Source organism: Carassius carassius, chromosome 17 (genome assembly GCF_963082965.1).
Source record: "Carassius carassius chromosome 17, fCarCar2.1, whole genome shotgun sequence".
Lineage (NCBI taxonomy): Eukaryota > Metazoa > Chordata > Actinopteri > Cypriniformes > Cyprinidae > Carassius > Carassius carassius.
In genome coordinates this window covers 3,405,995-3,426,435 of record NC_081771.1, presented here as the reverse complement: position 1 = coordinate 3,426,435, position 20,441 = coordinate 3,405,995, and the positions used below count along the sequence as shown (strand labels likewise).

General features: G+C 35.1%; 3 protein-coding genes across 3 annotated transcripts in view; 1 reads left to right on the top strand and 2 right to left on the bottom strand.

Annotated features, from left to right (window-relative positions):
* Nucleotides 1-11,744, top strand: part of LOC132160771 (ubiquitin-like modifier-activating enzyme 1) — a 42,814-nt gene extending 31,070 nt beyond the window's left edge. Inside the window, exons 23-25 of the mRNA XM_059570459.1 lie at nucleotides 9,300-9,401; nucleotides 10,068-10,159; nucleotides 11,413-11,744. Of these exons, the coding sequence (XP_059426442.1) occupies nucleotides 9,300-9,401; nucleotides 10,068-10,159; nucleotides 11,413-11,545 (327 nt within the window). The 3' untranslated portion in view covers nucleotides 11,546-11,744. The remainder of the gene's footprint in view (nucleotides 1-9,299; nucleotides 9,402-10,067; nucleotides 10,160-11,412) is intronic.
* Nucleotides 11,745-13,019: 1,275 nt separating this feature from the next.
* Nucleotides 13,020-15,792, bottom strand: inka1b (inka box actin regulator 1b). The gene is made up of 3 exons (XM_059570458.1): nucleotides 15,688-15,792; nucleotides 15,553-15,608; nucleotides 13,020-13,994 (listed from the first exon to the last, which is right to left on the bottom strand). Exons 2-3 carry the CDS (start codon nucleotides 15,553-15,555, stop codon nucleotides 13,122-13,124), a joined length of 876 nt encoding a protein of 291 aa, XP_059426441.1. The 5' UTR covers nucleotides 15,556-15,608; nucleotides 15,688-15,792; the 3' UTR covers nucleotides 13,020-13,121.
* A 625-nt stretch (nucleotides 15,793-16,417) lies between these two features.
* Nucleotides 16,418-20,441, bottom strand: part of LOC132160769 (guanine nucleotide-binding protein G(i) subunit alpha-2-like) — a 47,119-nt gene continuing 43,095 nt past the window's right edge. Inside the window, exons 6-9 of the mRNA XM_059570457.1 lie at nucleotides 19,863-19,992; nucleotides 18,196-18,349; nucleotides 17,776-17,991; nucleotides 16,418-17,150 (exon numbers count right to left, since the gene is read on the bottom strand). Coding sequence (XP_059426440.1) covers nucleotides 17,801-17,991; nucleotides 18,196-18,349; nucleotides 19,863-19,992 — 475 coding nt within the window. The 3' untranslated portion in view covers nucleotides 16,418-17,150; nucleotides 17,776-17,800. The remainder of the gene's footprint in view (nucleotides 17,151-17,775; nucleotides 17,992-18,195; nucleotides 18,350-19,862; nucleotides 19,993-20,441) is intronic.

The following is a 20,441-nucleotide window of genomic DNA, read 5'->3' as shown; positions in this document are numbered from 1 at the left end:
TTTAAATTAGATGGGAATGTTCTGGTTTGGATCAGCCTTAGTCTTAGACTAAGAAACCATGTGTGTACCTGATGGAAAACACTTAGAGAGTACTAGAGAAGTAGATTAATCATGAAATTGATGCATAATCCTTGTCCAGTTCCATGTTTTACAGATTCCAAGCAATAAATAGTACACTTTGTTGACTTTAAGATAAATATTTCTTTAGAAAGACATGCATTGATAAATGATGCACAATAAGGCCAGGAATTTGTGTTAATAAAGTAGAGAATGTGCACACAACATCCCCAAATTATGTCTTTATTTGTCTTTATATGTCTTTATTTTATTTATTTAATTAGAGTTTCAAAATCCAGACTGTTTTGTTGCAGGGCGGCATAGATTTGGTATTATCAGTAGAATTTGGTGATAATGCCTTATGAGAAGAAAGTAAACACGTTGTTTAGTCTGATGGTATTTGTTTGTGTATATGATGCTCATCAACGCAGCAATGCAATGCTATGTGCTAAACATAGAGGAATTTAGCCATTAAAACAGACACATGAAAACACTTATTCAATTAAGATGCTTTCCATGCAAACATGTCCCCCAAAAATCCAAGCTAGGCTGTGAAAGTCACAGTATGCTTAATTGGCAGGGCTAGTCTGTGAAAACACCAGAACTGAGTTCAGTATCACACTTCTCACTAGATAAAGTCTCTTTAACGTCATGTGCTCAGACTGCAATGAAATATTTGGTGTTTCAAAAGTGCTGCTCGCTATATGAAATGTTGATCTGCCTATACTTGCATAATGATTAAAAGACTGAGCAGTTGGTTTGGTTGGCTTTTTTCTTTGAAGACTTTGTGCAAATTACAAACCATCTTTGATTGGTTTGGCATGCTTTATAATGAAAGATTCTGTAGCACTCAGGATTTTACTTTCATTCCTACAGGGCAAATATGTCAAGCTACAGAGTGCTCTGTTGCTGCAGCATGCCTGCACAGCGTGCAAAAAGAGGGTACCCAACAGGGTAAATCTGACCTTATCAGAGCCTTAGTACTCCATTTGTGACTTTTTTGTGTCCATTTTTCCAAAGCGACTTTTTTTCACTAAAGCGAATGACTGCCTTCTCATGTTAATGTGTAATAATTGACCATTAGTGATCACTGGAAATGCATTTGAAACATATTAATGCATATAAACGACCCGTAAGCACACATGCAGTGGTGTCTTGGAACAAATTTTCATCACATCTAGATGAATGCCCTGGACATAAATGAAAAGACATTATCTTGCAGAGTAATCAGTTGAGGAAATGAAGAGTGTTTCCTTGCCGTGCAAATTCACTGTAATTCCATCTGATAACTGGAATTCTTTGGAATGCTCTGGATGATACATTTTTATTGATCATGAATCTGGTGCTTAAACATTGTCCAAATGAAATGCTTTGGAGATCCCAAGAAATATATGGTACACTTAATTGACTTGAAGTCAAATACTTTTTCTCCATATGAATTGATGAATAATCATGTTATCAGTATAATGTGGTTTTAATGTCTTATGAGGGGAAAGTACACAGTCTGTTTAGTCATAACTAAGATTTATTTATTACTAAATCTTTTTTCTATGAAAATCATCTTTCCAGAAAGCATGTTTCACATGTTGTTGAGAGCGTCATGTGTTTTAATGGCACTCAAACTGACTGCCAGCTCGTATAGATATGTATTCGTGGCAGCTGCTCTCTCTCACAGATGGAATAAACCATGTGATGCTTCCTCCGTTATTCAGCCCTAGTTCTCTACCCATGCATATGTACAGCTGGAAAGACCACATCATTTTAATTTCGGAACATGGGAAGTGTCATTTACTGTCTATGTACGCATTTAAACTCTTCATAAACAAAACATCAACGGCATGGAAAGCAGAACTGTAACTTGTGAAAGAGGGAAATATAACTCAACTGTGGTTAGTTTCTGTGCTGTTACTGATGTTCCTACTTATATAGTTTATCTCAAAACATGTGTGTCATCAGTTACACTGATAAATAGGTCAGGAATCCATGTAAACAAGCAAATGTTTCGATGGGGGTTGTATTTCATTGACCTTTCTATTCCACTCATGGTAATACCGTGGTACTTTTTGTTAATGTTAGCATCCGCTCTGCAAACATTGCAGAAGTCTGCCCAAAACAAAAATGCATGGCAGCTGGATTTTTATTGTATAATCATGAAATACGAACGTCATTCTATTAGCCTTAGGCATAAAAACATCACTGCTGACCCCTGAGTTGTCTGCATGAGTCCAGACACCTCCAGGCCTCACCAGACATTTCCTGTCTGTTTGCCTACTCTCCTCACCATCCTCTGCTTTCACTCAGCCATGTCAGTTGAGGGCAAATGTTAGCGCCATTTTGTATAATTATGGCCTCTGTGCCATTTAAACCAATTATGTAGATATGCATTATGAGTTTTTCCCTCCTGTTGCCATTATGCACTTACATTTTTCATCTGCACTTTTGTCACTGTTTTAGACTTTATATGTTAGAACTAATGTGGTTGTACTGTTTAGTAGTTGTTATACAAAAATATTTGAGCTCAGAATTCTGCAGCTGACCAATCAGAATCAAGTATGGTTTGTTTTTATATGATTTTTTTTTTAAACAATGTGATTATAGTCAAATGTACAATGGTAATTTAAATTGTACACTGAAAATAACTTTCATTTGGAAATTAATAGTAAATTTCACAAACATTTACAAAGTAATGTCATTAAATGAAACTCCAATAACCTTTGAAAAATTATTTTTTACAGTGTGCACTGAAAAAAAAGTCCTAGTAAATTTCATAAACAATTACAAAGAAACAGCAACACATTGAATTAAAAGCAACATTTCAACTGCAAAATGTTTTATTTATAATTTCAAAAAATATATATTTTTAAATGTATTCCATGGCACTTTCAAAAATACCAGCAATACTTTTTTGTGAAATATTAAAATATACTGATATTAACAACTCTGTACAGTGGGTTATCTTTTGGGGTTTTTTTTTTTTTTTCGAAAGGAAACTATTTATTCACACATTTGTGATTCCAGATGCCCTTGTTGTGCCCATGTGTTACCAGTCTAGTAAAATACTATTACATTACATAACACAAAGACACCCCTGACCCCTGAACTGGCTAATAGAAGCCAATCAATGATATTGATGTACAATTATTGATCACAATCAGCAGGCTATTCAGATGTATTCATTGCACTGGCGAGTCGAACAAGGAAAAACTGTAAAAACACACTGAACTCAAAGCGTGTTGTCTTGTACTTATGTGACAATAGTGATTAGCCTTCTGAATTTATGGGACCAGTGATTACACCACGGAGAATTATGCCCTTTCAGCACAGGCCTACATGGGCTTTATTTAGCCTGTGTGTGTGTGTGTGTGTGTGTGTGTGTGTGTGTGTGTGTGTGTGTGTGTGTGTGTGTGTGTGTGTGTGTGTGTCAGTCAAAGGGACACTCAAACTAAATGCATCATTTGTAGGAAACCAACTCTATTGACTGACTCCTTCTGGCACGAGCCGTCAGGTGGGGAGCCAGGTGGGGAGCGCCTCATTGTCAGGACAATGAGGCAGACTTCTGTTTACTCTTTAACACGTCAATGGGCCTTTTGTAGGAAGGGCTATAGTTGGAGTGTAAGTGTCAAACCCTCTGGAGACCGCCTGCCATGCTGTCACACCTCTCCATCCTTTGTTACCCCTCTCTGGTCCAGAAGGGGTTATGCATGAGTTTAAGGAGATTAAAGGGAGATATTCAGCCTGGAAGGCTGTGGTATCTGATTTTGCTGAATACAGTGGCACAAAAAAAGTATTTTAAATGTCATTGTATTACATGACATTCTGACTTTTTCCAGCTAACTTTACTTTCTTCATTATTTTTTAAGTGTGATTCAAGTGGCCAAATAGTTTTTGAATCCATTGTTTGTGTTAAAATGCATCAATCTTGTTTCTTCTTGTGATCAAACATCAAGAAAGGTCTTCAGAAGAGTTTTGGTGACGGCCATCTGTCCCTCAGTTTTTCTCCCCAGGGGACTCCTGTAAGACAGATCAATAATCATTTCCTAACGACAGACACACTTTCAGCTGTCTCACTTTTTCTGAAACTCCTTCAGGAAAGCGATCAATCTTGTTTTTGTTGATAAAAGAGAATTGAACCAACCAAAAACAGCAATTGGTAACTAACTTCATGTTTAAACGAAAAGCACTGATTTACTTTAGAATTTTAATACCTTTTCTGCATTGATGTTTAATATACATTTGAGTGCATCACAGCATGCAATAATGGACAAAAGTTTGGATGCACTATATAAAAACAGTAATATTGTGATATATTATAGCATTTTAATATATCAGTTTTCTATTTTTTCTGTGATGGTAAAGAAGAATTTTCAGCATCATTACTCCAGTCTTCAGTTTCACATGATCCTTCAGAAATCATTCTGAAGGCTTATGAGGCTTTCTACTACAGGCTTGCAGCTTAATATTTTTGAGGAAACTGTGATACATTTTTAGGATTCTTTTAATGAATAGAAATTTAAAAGAACAGTGTTTATTTGAAATAGGCATCTTTTGCAACACTATATGAATCTCTTTACTGACAGTTTAGACTGATTTAATGCATGCTTGGTGAATAAAAGTTTTAATTTCTTCTGAACAATAGTGATTTATATGTGTGTGTATATATACACATGTTTTTATATATGTGTGTGTGTGTGTGTGTGTGTGTGTGTGTGTGTGTGTGTGTGTGTGTGTGTGTGTGTATACTGTATAAATGCCCCTGCAATTTTGCTTGCACACATTTTCTCCTTTTATTGTTAATGCAAGTCAGTGTAGCTATTAGCAGACAAAAGCACTCATACAGTGTAGAAGACCATGCAAAATATTTTTTACCTTAAACTTAGAAAACAAATACAATGAAAACATTCCAGGCAGATCTTAATGTCTAGTGGTCTAATGTGTTCTTGTGGATCAGCTGGCTGCCATATTTTGCCCCTCAGGCCACATATTGACTTTTGGAGACACCAGTTACGTCAAAGGACTCATTTCATGGCTAGAATCCCCTTTGCATGACGTTAAAGAAGTGGCATGAACAAATCAGCTGATCATTTTTATACTGTAGCAACAGATTTAAACAGCTCCAGAGGAAATGGATTGTTCATGTTCTTCTGTTTGTTTGAGGCCATGTGTTTCCTCAGTTATGCCTTTCAGCTTACACACTGGACTTTTGTGGGTGATTCAACACACTGAAGTTTGAGCTTTCAAAGAACATCATGAGACAAATTGTAATTTCCCAAACATCCCACGGATTACCATTAACACACTTGGAAAGATGATATATGCTTATCTACTCAAAAATGAACAGATGCAAGTTTTGCACAGCCAGACTATCATAATGAAGTTTAATTTTTCATCTTATTTCATCTGTTAATTTTTTCATCTGGCCAAGAACTGTCCACTTAGAAAGTAAGGACCTGTCTGACTGACTTGAAAGGCGGCCAGTCAGTTCATTTTTACGGCATGTTTTAAAGTGCTGTTTAAAGGCAGGTTTATCGTAAATATTTGATACCACAGTAATAATTGATTCAAAAGGCTATTCTATACACTTCCCTAGTGTCTAGGGATTGAAAAGGACTCATTTCAACAATTTCAGCTGTATAGGTTATGAGAATGAGTCCATTGTTATAGTTTTGGCGATGATTCTTTCTACCCCGAACCTTAGAGGACGTGGGCCATTCCATTTTTATTCCACATGCAGGAAGGGGTGACTTATCATGCTGCACCCTTTGCGTCAAGTTTCCTGTCTCTGAGAATCGACCATTGTGTTGCAGGCCACATCAAGCAGTCACTCAACAATTGCTATCAAGCTTCTGCTCAACTCTTAGCCGTTTGTCCACCACTAGATATAAGCTCTTTTGAATGTACTCCCTTTAACATTTCACACTTGCTGAAGTCACTCATATTTTCTAGTTGGTAAATGCATTCATAATCCAATCCTCAAAACATGTTGTTGAACAGTTGTGTGTTCTTTCAAATTCTTCTCTATGGCAGGAGCACTACAGAGACACATGTTGAGTGGGAAAAAAGCCCAGTTTACAATGCAGCCTGTGATAGAGTTTATGAAGAACAGATGAGAATGTTGGCAGAGCTCCATTCTGAGAGTGATGACCTCACGTTTGGCCCAGAATTTCATAGTTTCATCCTCCATGGACTATAGCTACAGAACAGCGCTCTGTGAAAGATATACTGCATTTCAAAAATAAAAACTAAGAGGAACCGTTGGAATGTATTAATGATATTGTTTTAAAGTCATTTTACATAGAGCGATGCCTTAAAACCATCAGTAAGCAAACAAGTGGTGATGGTATGAAGAACCAAAATTAAACAATTTTCTTCTGGTTTTAAATTTAGTTTGTCTCTCCATTTAAAAACTTATTTGTGATTTTAGAGCTTGACATTTTGGAGCCTTCATTCTGTTTTAATGTATTTAAAACAAGTGACAGAGACATTCAAACAATGCCCTTTGATTGAACACAAGAAATATTCTGTTGTATGTGATAAAAGCATGTGCTGAATGACTACTACTTGAAGATTTAACATTTGTTTGTCACAAAGTGTACACTATTTTGAATGCATTTGATTTTTGAAAGAAGTCTCTTCTGCTCACAAAGGCTGCATTTATTCGATCAAAAATACAGTACAAACAGTAATATTGTGAAATATTATAATTTAGATTTGAATATATGTTGAAATTTAATTTACTCATGTGACGCAAAGCTGAATTTTTAGCATCATTACTCTAGTCTTCAGCATCACATGATCCTTCACAAATCTGATTTGCTGCTCAAGAAACATTTCCGATTATAATCAATGCTGACTATAGTTGTGCTGCTTTATATTTTTGTGGAAACCATCACATTTTTTAAGAATACTTTGATGAACAGTGAGCTAAAAAAGCATTTATTTGAAATAGAATTTAACTTTATTAACGTCTTTAGTTTCACTATCAATGTGTCACTGCAGAATAAAAGTATAAAATATTGTTTGTTTTAATCTTACTGACCCCAAACACATTTTTCCACTGATTGTTAATGCAAATTGATCTAGAATTTTGCAGACAAAAGCATTTACACCGTAGTCTATGCATAATATTTTTTTACATTGATTTAGAAAAAAAAATAATGATAATTGATCCCAGCCAAGTCCCAATCTCTGATGCCCATGATGTGTTTATCAGTGGTCTATTGACCTCAGACTTTTGAATGGTAGTTGAGATAAGTCAAGCATTAAGATGTGTTACACAGATACAATCAAGTTATGAAATTATAAAGGTTTATGGCAGAAACACTTGGATCTGAGGAGGCTTTCTACTGGCTTAGACGTCTTCAAACAGGATTTGCATTTTTCCCTAAGACTAACAGGTTTCCCCATTACTATGCTTATTTTTAACCCTCCTACTGAGAGGTTAACCCTGTCAATATACCCTTTCATTTGTGGTTAGATTGACCCCTGCTTTCATAGCTAAGAAGCCTTAGGATGCATTGAGGTTTCATCCATTCCTGAAATGATTGCATTGCTTTTATCTTATGTTTTGTGTATGGTGTCTTTATTCATTTCAACCTTAATATTAACCATAGAAGTAGTCAAATACGACAGATGCCATGCAGGAATATCACAAATATCAACACACAAACATTGTGAGTGAAAGTCTAACTTCTAAAAGTGAAGTTATGGCCGCAGATTGGGTGGAGTAGATCTATCTGGTGAATGCACTGCAATGTGGTCGGTGTCGGCACAGCATGACAAATTGATTGGTTTTCAAATTACTGTGGTTGAAATCATATGCTAGCCTTGCTATTTACAGGACTGAGCAGGGAACTTGACCCCTATAACTTTTTTGGACAGTTATATCTGCCGTGGCAACATTTCTGAAGACTTGAATTATACCATTATATCCCATGCTTATATCCAGCAGAGGTGAAATAACAGATTTGCATGTCTACAGCATACAGGTGTTGTGTATTAGGATGGTGGTACAATGAACTAACCCAGAGGACATTTTTATTGCTCATTGGAAACGTAATACATTCTAAATTCATTTTCATTTTAGGACAAAATAAAATGAAATGCAGATGAGTCACTTGCTCATACAGTAAGAGAACAGAGGCATAAATGTTATCAAAGATCCTTTGCTCCTGGTGGAATTTGAGGCCTGGCTTTGGGATCTGTATTTAGTGCAGTACTTGATCACATGGAAGCAGTGTATTTTTAGCTGAAGGTTTATGCATACTTCTACACGTAGTATGTTTGAAATGTTGTCAGCAAGATCAAGTCAAGACATGGATCTCTTTTATTGGGCAGGACTGAACCTTCTCTTTCCATAGATGTCATAAAATCTTTTTACATTTTCATGCATTGCACATTGCATTGCACATTGCAGGAAAACTTTGTCTGAATTTATCATTCATTATTTATAAGCTGTGGACAAATGGTTGTATATATGATGTTTGTAGTATGTTCTGTATTCTTTTTTACCACTATACACTGCAAAAAAAAAATTAAGTAATAAATAAAAAGGTTATTGGAGTATGTTGTACTAGCAAATACTATTTCAGTGTTTCTTCAAAATGTCATGTTCAGCTCAATTTCTATGTGAAAATTGTTTCTACATCAATTTTGATGCTTGTGCAAATAGACATGAAATTTACAGTAATATAGGAACTGCAGTGTGCCTCAGGAAGAGTATTAGTGAAGTCTTATGAAGCAAGTCAGTTCATGTGAGATTTTTTTTTTTTTGTCAAGATCTTTCAGTGAGGAAAGACCAGACAGACCTGCTTGCAAACCTTATATTGTAATGTCAAATTTAAAGTGAAGTCAGACAAAATGAAACAAAAGACAAAAAAAAAATATATATATATATATATATATATATATATATATATATATATATATATATATATATATTCTTTTTTTTTTATTTTTTCTTCCATATTCATCGCTTTGTTTATCCTGTCTCTGGTGTTATATGACCTCCGATCGAACTATGTTTGACATCCAAGACATGAGCTGCAAATGTGTCAGCAGGGTTAACAAAATCTATATCAGCTGTTAACGGCACATCCATATGGTTCATGCCGACTCGGTCAGATTAGTGAACTAGAGGTAGTATGCATGGGAGAACTAGCGTATACTCTCAACTGAGAGTGCAGATGAGTGTTAATGTTTGTTAAGCATGTGTTTTAGAGCCGGTGTGTCATGTCTGTCGGCAGGTCGCGGGGCAGCGGTACTCTCTCTGGGATGACTTCCTGGTGCAGGGCCGGCGTGAGGGTCAAAAGGAAATGACCTTGGAGGAACTGCTGAATCACATTAAGGTTAAGGCACACACGCTGTCAACATCAGACACTTAAAAGACATCAGACACCATTCACACTCAGTCTCACACCAGCTTTTGAAATCTTCTTTGTCTTTTCTTTGGAACTAGAACTGATTTGTGGCACATCAATACATGCTCCAGCATTTAAAAGTTTGGGGTCGGTACGATTTTTTTCATGTTTTTGAAAGAAGTCTTTTATGCTCAACAAGTCTGCATTTATTTGGTTAAAAATACAGTTAAAACCGTAATATTGTGAAATAGTATTGCAGTCTATATAGATGTTTTCTATTTGAATATATTTTCATATGTAATTTATTCCTGTGATGCGCAGCTGAATGTAGTGTCACATGATCTTCAGAAATCATTCTGATATGTTGATCTGCTGCTCAAATAAAACATTTTTTAGTACTTTTGTGGAAACCATGATACATTCTTTTCAAGATTGTGTTCTTTTTTTATTGCATCCTTGCTGAATTAAAGTATTGATTTCTTCAATAAATAAATAAAAAATCTTACCAATCTCAAACTTTTGAAGAGCAGTGCATGTAGGAAATTGGTTAACTAAAGAATCAGACAGTCTAGATGAAAACACATGATACGATAAGTGACACATGTTTGTCACATAGACAATGTCTTTTGAATGAATAATTCTTTCTCATTTCAGGAAAACCATAAGTTGAGCATCACTGGCTTGTATTATGGTACTGCTGTACTGTACAGTGATCTCTCGGATCATACTGATCGCCTGAAGCTAAGGTGTGTATGCCCACATACAGCTGTTTTTCAGGGAAATATTCCACACTGCATTGTGTGTATGTTATATTGAAAGCTAACCTGCATAATATTAACCTGAATTCAAGAGCAATATGTCATTAGATCGGTCTAGACTGAGAGATTTCGAGACATTTGTCCCCTAGTGTTTATTTGGGGATAATGGGGATTTTTCTAAGGCTTTCCAGCATAACGGTCATTTGAAGCCACATGCCTTCATTAACCCCCCACTGCCCTCTGCATGCATATATGCATCTAACATCAGTCTGCTGAGAGATCTCAAGGTTATTCACGGGTTCTTCCTGTTGAAACTAAAATTGGTCTCAGAGGACAAGTTAACAGAGAGAAAAAAGAAATGTATTACCCTGTGTCAAGTGCTGCTCCTTCCTGCCATTTCTTCACATACATTTCTGTAAAACATTTTGCATGATGCAGAAGCATGTGAAAATGCTCCAGAGTTTGGTATAACAAAAAAGTTATACTTGTAATAATATTTAAATATTTTATTGTATTTCGATCAAATAAATGCAGACAACTTTTGGCACAGTATGTAAATATTCTGCTCTAAATATACATCATCATATACTGTCCTACATTTGACAAAATGTGCAGTAAACAGCCAGAGCACATTACATTGTTTACTAAATCATTATTTAATTTAGTTATAAATCATTATATAATTTATAATTCATCATTTGACAATAATAATTTGATCAAATGAAGCAGAATATAAGCTAATATTTTAACACCTCGTCTTTTAACTCATTATTTGATCGCTGAAAGATATGTTTGCACACAATTAAATAAAATGCTAAATAACTTTATTTCCTTAATAATTGCACAGCACTTGCTAAATTAAACATTGAATGTAAAGGTGCATTTGCATGCATTTCAAAAGCATTTTTATTTTTATTTTATTTATTTTTTTGTAGTTCAAAAATAGTATGCACTATAGTTACTGTGCTGTAAGCAAGTACTTCATTCTCAACATTGCTGATGTTACTCATCGGCATAACAGTGACCTTCCTGTTCTTCTATAATTATGTTCTTCTATGTTATGAGTCCATACCACACCCTTACATAAATAAACACTCTCTGCATTAATTCACAGCAACTATTCTTATGTAACAATATCTTACGTAAAAAAAAAAATGGTTGTAAAGCTTTGGTTCGTCGTTGATTTAGTCTAAAAAGAGAAGTGGTATTTTTACTCATTGATGAACTTATTGTTTATGCAGCATAACTGATTTGGTGCGCACTGCAACTAAGCGTGAGATTCCAGATCACCAGCAGATGTTGGAGATCATTCCCTCGTTTGAAGAGGATGAGGACTGCCAGACCGTCCCGTCCATCAGATACCTGCTGAAGTGATGCTGGAGGCCTGAACGAACTATCACCTTAATAAGATGTCAACTATTAACTGGTCTCTATTAACTTTGATTCTAGATTTATATGCAGAACAGTCATAAAATCATGTCAATTTGCACACTGCAAAAAATAATAAACATGGCAGATTTATTAAAGTTGATTCTAAAAACAAATAAAAAACACTGCCTACAAAACAAAAAAACTATCTTCTATCAGAACATTACAAAAAGGTCTCTTTTGTTAACATTAATGTATTAAGTACACTGGTAAAAAAAATTAAATCAGTCAGAAATTTCTAGTAAATTTCACATATAATTACAAAGAAACCGCAAGTAATTGTGTATTTTAATGTAAGACATATTCCAGTAATTGTGGTTTTATTTAAAACTTTTTTTTTTTTTAATTTTAAGAAAAAGGGAAACTTATATTTATCAGTCTTAGTTCGTTAACCAAAATACAGCTGCAGTTTTGTGTACAATGCATTAGTTATACTTTTGATTTTAAAAATGGATTAGTAAATATTAAAATTAATAAATGCTATAGAAGTATTGTTAATTTTAGTTAGTTCATGTTAACTAAGTAACGTTTACAAATGAAACCTTATGGTAAAGTGTTACCAACACTGAAAAAGTCTCAAGTAAACATATCTTGATAACTAGAAAAAATAAGACAACTACTGATTAAGATCGGAATATTTTGCAGTGTAAAACTTGAACTGTAAAAAATGTTTTGTGTAGGATCTCATTATTTTACTGTGAGTGAAATATCTTTGTTAATTCTTTTAAACATGGTGATGGGTCCTGTATTAATATGACCCCTGTGGTTTGTTCATTCCCGCCCTGATCCCTTTGTTCTGCACCACCCACCTCTCACCTCAATACAAGCATGAATGATTACACTTCCAGAGTGGAGCCAGAGACCCAAATGAGCTGCATCTGCTTCACTTAATTAATTGAATCACCTTTAGACACATTGGGTGTTCAGTCCTAATCACATTACAGCAGTGGATCTCATTCACAAAAAAGACTTGACAGCTTGGTCTTTTTCATTCTATTGTATTCTGGTTACAAGCCTTCAAATTCTAAAGTAAATCTCTTAATAAAGTATGGACTGTCAAAATCTCATATCATTCTGTAGTGAAGTCTTTGAAGAGTGCATTGCATATTGGAGTCCCTCCACAAAAAAATAATGAATGCAGTTGAATGGTTGGTTGAATGAGTTAAAACGGAACATTGGTTAGCATTAAAAAAAATAAATATGGGAGATTATGAACTGTAAGACTTGTTCTGTTTCTTTAATGTATTGAAAATTAGATTTGTTTTTTTCTCATTTCAATTTCAGATTTATAAAAAGCAATAAGCCATGGTTTTTGCTTTATATTTAAGGCGCAACTCTGCTTTTTAATGCTTTTGTCATTTTCACATGAAATCCTCAGGCAATGTTTTTGAACATGATACTTGATAAATGCAGCAGAAGATTTTTTTTATATAAAAAGCATTTATTACAATATTTTATTAATAGATAGAACAATATTAGACATTCTCAGAAGTAAAAAGTCCAGTCCCTTTTCAAACAGACATCAGATGTATCCAATAATGTCATTGCATATGATAGGCTGTCGACTCCCCGTCTTCATGACAGCGCTGAACTGATAAAAGTCTGGTCCCAGTTGGTGCAAACTTGTGTGAGACTGGTGAAAGAATGGTTTGGGGGCTTGAAATCCCACGGGACAAGACATGCGTTTAGTGCAAGCCTTTCTCTCCTCAACTCCCTTTGACATGCCCGCTAATTTCCGCCGCATGTTGACCAGAAAGTCCTTGGCTATTTTGCGGCTGCCGTTCGGCTTGAGTTCTGCAGAGTCTGGGCACTCTGGAAGATCCATCCAGTTCTTAATAAGATCTGCAAAGCTGTTGTCCCCGAGAACCAACGGTTGCCTGTTACGGCCTCTGGTTAATAAAGAAGTGGTCCAGTCCGTTGGGTCACTGGCCTCAAACGACGTCCATCGCTCCAGGCATGCGTCTGATGTGGATTTGGGTCGGATTCGGTTGGTGCGGATGCATGCAGATGATGAAACACGCACGTTCCTCGTACGCCTCAACACCACACCCTCGTCCTGCCACGATGCTTCAGAGTATCCTGAATCAAAGTCCAGGCTTTTCATGCTGCTTGGGGAGCCTTGAGGTAGACGGCCAACACCGGTTTCCTCATCCTCTTCTTCCTCCAGTGGACTGGCCAGGCAGCAGGCCGAATCGTAGGTGCTGGCGTCGCTGACGTCAGAGATCCGCAGGCGACTGAGCTGCTCCCGCTGTTGTGCCCTTTTCTGACAGGCTCGAGTCGCGTACGAGCACTTTGATTGGTCGACGGGTTCTCGTGTCTGCTTCAGATCCTGCAGAGACCTCATCATGCAGCGCATCTGGTCTCGGAAACAGTCACCTGAACTGCGAACACACAGCTGGAGAGAAAAAAAAAAACCTTGGGGTTAGTGTTTTGACTACACAAACATCAGGCTATGTCATCCATAAGCGCTCTAGCTGCAGATGCATTTTTCATGGCATTACCATCAGTGTACCATTTTATTTATTTAGTGTTTGTTAATATTTAGAATTACATATCCCCCCCCAATTTTCTTCATGTGTTTTGACATAACACTTTGACTTTTAATACTTTAAATTATATTTTAGTTTAAGTACTTTTGTTAGGTTTTGTCAATATTTTGAAATTTTTCAGTTTGTTTTAGTATTTTTTTTTTTGATTCATTAAGAGGTTCATTTCTCATAATAAGAATGCTTAAAAAAAATAAAAATTATACATCTCCAATAATAACCTTGCACTCCACTATGGTACCGTCACAGTACCTTTTCATAAGGTCAAGATGAGCTTGTTCCTCAAATTTTCTAATTAAAAACTCTGAATTCATTGCTAGACTGATGCGTCCAGGAACTAGAGTCACCTTGGAAAACAATCCATGGACCAGGCCAATCAAACAGACCATAAAGTTGACCGATTTTCCCCTCAGATGAAAGCGGTCCAGAGTTTTCCACAGATTAATCCAGCAGCATTAATCAACAACATGAGTGGGAGAGAAACAAACACACAATCCATTTGGCAGAGTCTCAGGGGAGAAGAGTCAGAGAATGATGCATGCAGATACATCCGCAGCGATTGTGGGAACGGGAAGCAAGAGGAGTCCCTTCCTGCACTGCTTCTTGAGGTGGGAGAAGTGTGGCCTTTCTTATGGTTCATGATTAATGCACAGATTGTTATGGTCAAAAAGGATATGATGTCATTTTTTAGGACAATGCTGCACAGTTTTGGCTTTAGTTCACAGTGAAGGGGGAATCAGACTATTTGTGTACATTAGTCTATTTGGGAGGTTTTAATACAAGGGGAGGAAAAAAAAAAACTCTTTTACAGAAATGCAGTTATGCATTGCTGATGTAATTCCCAATTCTAAGTAGATATTCAACAAAATGGTGTCATTGCTATAATGAAAAAAAAAATTCATTTTAATAAAATTAGTGTTTGTTAATTAGTTAAAACTATAGAAATATTAATGCAGCATATGAACAAATGAATTCAAGATGCCACCTGCAGATTTTCAGACTCTAAAATGACATTTAGGTAAAAATTTACAGCCTGAATGCACTGTAAGTCGCTTTGGATAAAAGCGTCTGCTAAATGCATAAATTTTATTTAAGCGGAAGTGCATAAAGAACACCAGCTTACGGTTTTGGTCGCAAAACCACTGGTGACTTTTTGCCAGCTCAAGTATAAAGTTATCAAAAAATAAATAAATAAATAAAAAAACACCACACACCACACTTGAAAAACTAGTATACGTAATAATTGTATATTCCTGTATATATTACGTTACCGTTTATTCAGCAGGACTACGTTTTTTGTTCAATTGCACTAATTAGACTAAAGACACATCCCTTGTTAGAAATATTATCTAAATAGACAATAATATCGTCTCGAGATGAACAAGCAAGCAAAGTAGAAAAACTTACCATGTTTATTTTTCGTTTGCTGAGTGAGTCCACCTTGAAACAGTTTGCCGTTTCCCCTGAAAAAAGACAAATGCGGCATAAATATTGTATTTAAATAATGCATAAGTATATGCAATCTGAGAGACTTTGAAGCACTTACCAACTGTACACAAAAAAATATCCAAAGTTATAAAGCTTTCCAGAACAATACAAAAGCTCCTGATGCAGACGCGTCTCCTGCTTGTGTTATCAGTAAGTGCGCGTTTAGACTGAGAGCGCTGAGCGACTTTCACTGCGCCGTCAGTTCCCAGTCAGGACAATCTCAACCAATCAGAGACACGCGTCCGCCTGCCAGCCAATCAGAGAGCGGGAAGTGAAACGTGAGCGAGCGCTTCACACCTGAGATAACTGATTGATTCAGCGCATTGATTTGATAATACTAATGTTTATTTATAACGAAATATAAATTAAAATAAGTTGAAATAAGAAATATTGCCAATGTAATTGCAGCCCATTTTATTCATTCATTTTGATAATATGTACAATATATTGTTTTACACGAAAAACTTTCTTTTCTAAAATTTAGATTGAGGCTCGGGTTTGTATTTTTTATTGCTTTATTTCATCGTTTTGTATGTAATGTAAAGGATCTAAGGAAATAGTTTTGTCAGCGGGACTGTCAGTGATTTTGACTATTATTTACACAAAATGTTTATCTAGCGCCATCATGTGGCCGTGAAATGATATTGCAGAAGCCTATAATAAATATAAATGAAAATAACATAAAAAAATGCAACCATAAACAGGGTTACCAGCATCAGCAAAACACTAATCCGCTGCATCAAGACACATAAAATAAAATAAAGAAAGACAAGGAGCACAAGTCTATCTTACATATCAACTTTTATTTCCAACGAAATATTTTCTGGTATTTAGATATTAACCCAAAGACTGTGGTCTAAGTTATCTTATTAATTCTCTTAAAATGTGCTCGACACTTTACACTTCTCATTTAATAGCATGAATAAAAACAGCCCTATGATCTACAGACAGTGAAAACAAGGCACAGACATCGCGCAAAAGAAGGGATGGTACAGCAACAGGAAGGAGAAATCTGAGGGCGGATATAAATACTTTACATGTTAGTCGATTCTGGATGTTGTCAAAGTCAAGCTAGTAGAGAGAGTGAGACACGTGAGGGAATGTCACGCAGTGGTTCGGAGCGAGCGAGTAATTTCATATGATCCGTCATGCAACACATACAGCTGGAGCCTGGGATGAAGAGAGTTGTAAAAAAAAAAGAGATGTCTCGGCTTCTTTCTGTGCTCACATTAACTTTACAAAAGATGCATTTTGCTTTTGAGTTTCAAGTCCTCACCACCCCTCAACAAAGACAAATATCAGAATATAACCCTGACTCTCCACCTGTTTTCTGGCAGAAAAGAACTGCAAAATCAAATATTTACACATTGAGAACCGATTTAAACTCAGGTTCAGGAAAGAAGGATGGTGTGCTGGAATTCACGAGTCTTTTTCAGGTTGTCACATAAAAAAAAGTTACGATTCTTATAGGTAGTTGAAGGCAGTCTAGCAGTCGTGCAGAACCAGCTCCATCAAACCTGAGGAATAATCACAACATATCAAGAAGATTATTAACAGTTCCTCACATGTTATATAATTTCAAACCAAACCAACTTGCTATACATTAAATGATTTGTTTGTGAAGTATGCTTGTGCCATCTTTAAAATAGCTTAAAGCAAGCAATTTAACATCTAATTATCAGTTTAAAAAAAGCAAGGTTTTTAGCACTGATCAAGCATGGATGAACAAAAATGACATTTATGTAATTATATATAAATTAAATGCTGTTCTTGTGAAAAACTAAATGAATTACTTTCCACAAATATGGGAACTGTTTTCAACATTAATAATAATAAAAATGTTTTCTGAGCAACAAATCATCATATTAGAATGATGATCATGTGACACGAAGACTGGAGTGATGATGCTGGAAATTCAGCTTTGTATCACAGGAATAAATTACACTTACATTAGAATTAAAAACAGTTCTCTTAAATCGTAATAGAATTGTAAAATATTTCTGTTGTTTAAAATGAATGCAGTCTTGGAAAATCTTAGCAACCCTGAACTCAGTGCAAGCGTTCCTCAAATGTTAAAACTACTATTTTCGATCAGCTTTGCTCATACATGTGAACACAGGTGTGTTTAATGTGTTTCTTAACCTCATCATTCTCTTGGGCTCCTTCATTAAAAGAGGCCGCAGTCCTTCAGGTTGTTTTTGATGATGACGTCAGTGACGGCGTCGAACACAAACTGCACGTTCTTAGTGTCAGTCGCACAGGTAAAGTGGGTGTAGATTTCCTTTGTGTCTTTTTTCTTGTTGAGGTCCTCAAACTTGGTCTGGATGTAACTGGCAGCCTCATCGTATTTATTGGCTCCTGTATAAAAACCACACAGGAAATACTGTCAGCAGATTTGAACATGCAGTTTTAGTTGCTTATAATAACCTTACAGTTATTATAATTCTCTTCGCTGCACTACACATGACAAAAGAACTCGAATGATTGTTCTGGGTTCAGCTGTGGGATAATATTGATCTTCTCAGAAAATGATTTCAACTAAACAGTGGTGAAGTCAAAGACCTGAGTACTCCGGGAAGCAGATGGTGAGAGGGCTGCGTGTGATCTTCTCCTCAAACAGATCCTTCTTGTTGAGGAAGAGGATGATGGAGGTCTCGGTGAACCACTTGTTGTTACAGATGGAGTCGAACAGCTTCATGCTTTCATGCATGCGGTTCTGAAAAACAGAAGTGTGATGATTGAGAAACTGAAGCTGCTGCACAGTAACTCGCCAGCAGAGGGCGCTGTCAGCTCGCGTTTGCTCTATGGAGAGAATGCAGTCTAGTGTACACTAGCTTCTTCAGAGGTTTTAGTCATGCACACCAATCTAAATTAAAACTGAGCATTTCTTTTCCAGAAAGAACACAGTATTCGATTTTTAAATGTCCACATACTCAAGTAGCTATTTACTTGTTTTAAGAAAAACGTTTACTTAAATTGGTACTTATTTCAACACTATTCAATGCTAATTCACTCCATTCTATCACTATATCAATGTCAATATTGATTTGCATAAAATGTAAAATGAATAAAGAAGCGAATTTTGAAACAATAGTTTATGTTTTTCAGTGATTTTGGCCAAAACCTCTAAACTAGTGTAGCTGTCGACAATTAATAATGTTTATTGTATTGCTCGACATTAAAATAATAAATTACTTCACCAATTTTATGATGATTTAATATCATTTTTATTTATGTAAACATATTCCTCAACATAAAAATAGTGAAATACTTGCTAAATGTTATATTATATAATTTTAATTTGTATAATCTTAACCTTAAAATAATAATAAAAAGTTTTTTCATGTTATATTATATATTTTAATGTACTGCTTAACATTAAAATAAATACTTTCCCAATCATATAATTTTATATAACATTTTAGAATTTTTTAAATGTATTGCTCAACCTCAAAATAATGAAATGCTTCCAAAATCTTATATTTTTATATTATATATATATATATATACATATATATTAGATATATATATATATATATATATATATATATATATAAATAAATATATTTCTTTCCCAGTCGCATAATATTATATAACATAAATTTTTACATTTGTTTAAATGTATTGTTCAACCTTAAAACAATGAAATATTTTCCCAATCGGACCATTTTATATAATTTTAATTTATTTGAATGTATTGCTCAACCTCAAAATAATAAAATACTTCCATAAATGTATAAATTTTATAATCACACAATTTTAAATTAATTTAAATGTATTTCTCAACATTAAAATAATTACATACTTCCCCAATCTTATGATCATTTTATATCACTTAATTTGTTTAAATGTATTGCTCAACCTCAAAATAATTGAATACTTCCCCAATCTTATTATAATTTTATATGATTTCATTTTATTTTGTTTAAATGTATTTCTCACCCTTACAACAATGCAATACTTTGTCCTCTGTATGATCATTTATTTCATTTTTATATATTTAAATGTATTGTTCAATCTTATGATCATTTTAAATTATATATCAGAAAACAAAAACAGTTTGGAAATGAAATGAACGACTCTTGGAAAAGGTTTGCAAAACTAATCATACAATTACAAATTCATAACTCGGGGTTACTGTTTGAATAACCCACAATGTTTTCCTTTTTTTTTTTTTTAGAGATCACACATAAAACTAATCCGTTCAAGCCGATGGTTTTCAAACTCACCATCTCCTCGTCTTCTGCCAGCACCAGGTCATAAGCGCTCAGAGCCACACAGAAGATGATGGCTGTTACTCCCTCAAAGCAATGGATCCATTTCTTCCTCTCTGACCTCTGACCTCCCACATCAAACATCCTGAAGAGAGGAGGGAATAAGGAGGCCATAAAAAGGGAGAATATTGGATGTTGAAGGAGCTGAAATGCAGCAGCAGAAGGTGAACATTAACATTTCATGAACAGATGAACTGAAGATAATGAGAATCCACTTTCTAGCTGTATCCTTTTCACTTTCCATATAGTTTCCAACACATCCAGAACTCTAATTTTGCAGTGTAATATTAATAATGCTCCATACAGTAGCATAATGAAAGCAGATCACGGGGAACTGCAAATGTTCCGAATTACAAGATATATTGAACTGGTGAAGCAATGAAAGACACTGAATACATTTAATCTTAAGGATTTTGCTTGTATTATAAAAATGGAGACATTATTTTAATAGTTATGTTTATTATTTGATCATAAAGCTGCAAACATGCAAACCATATAAATAGAAAAAAATATATATTACATTTTTACTTTCAT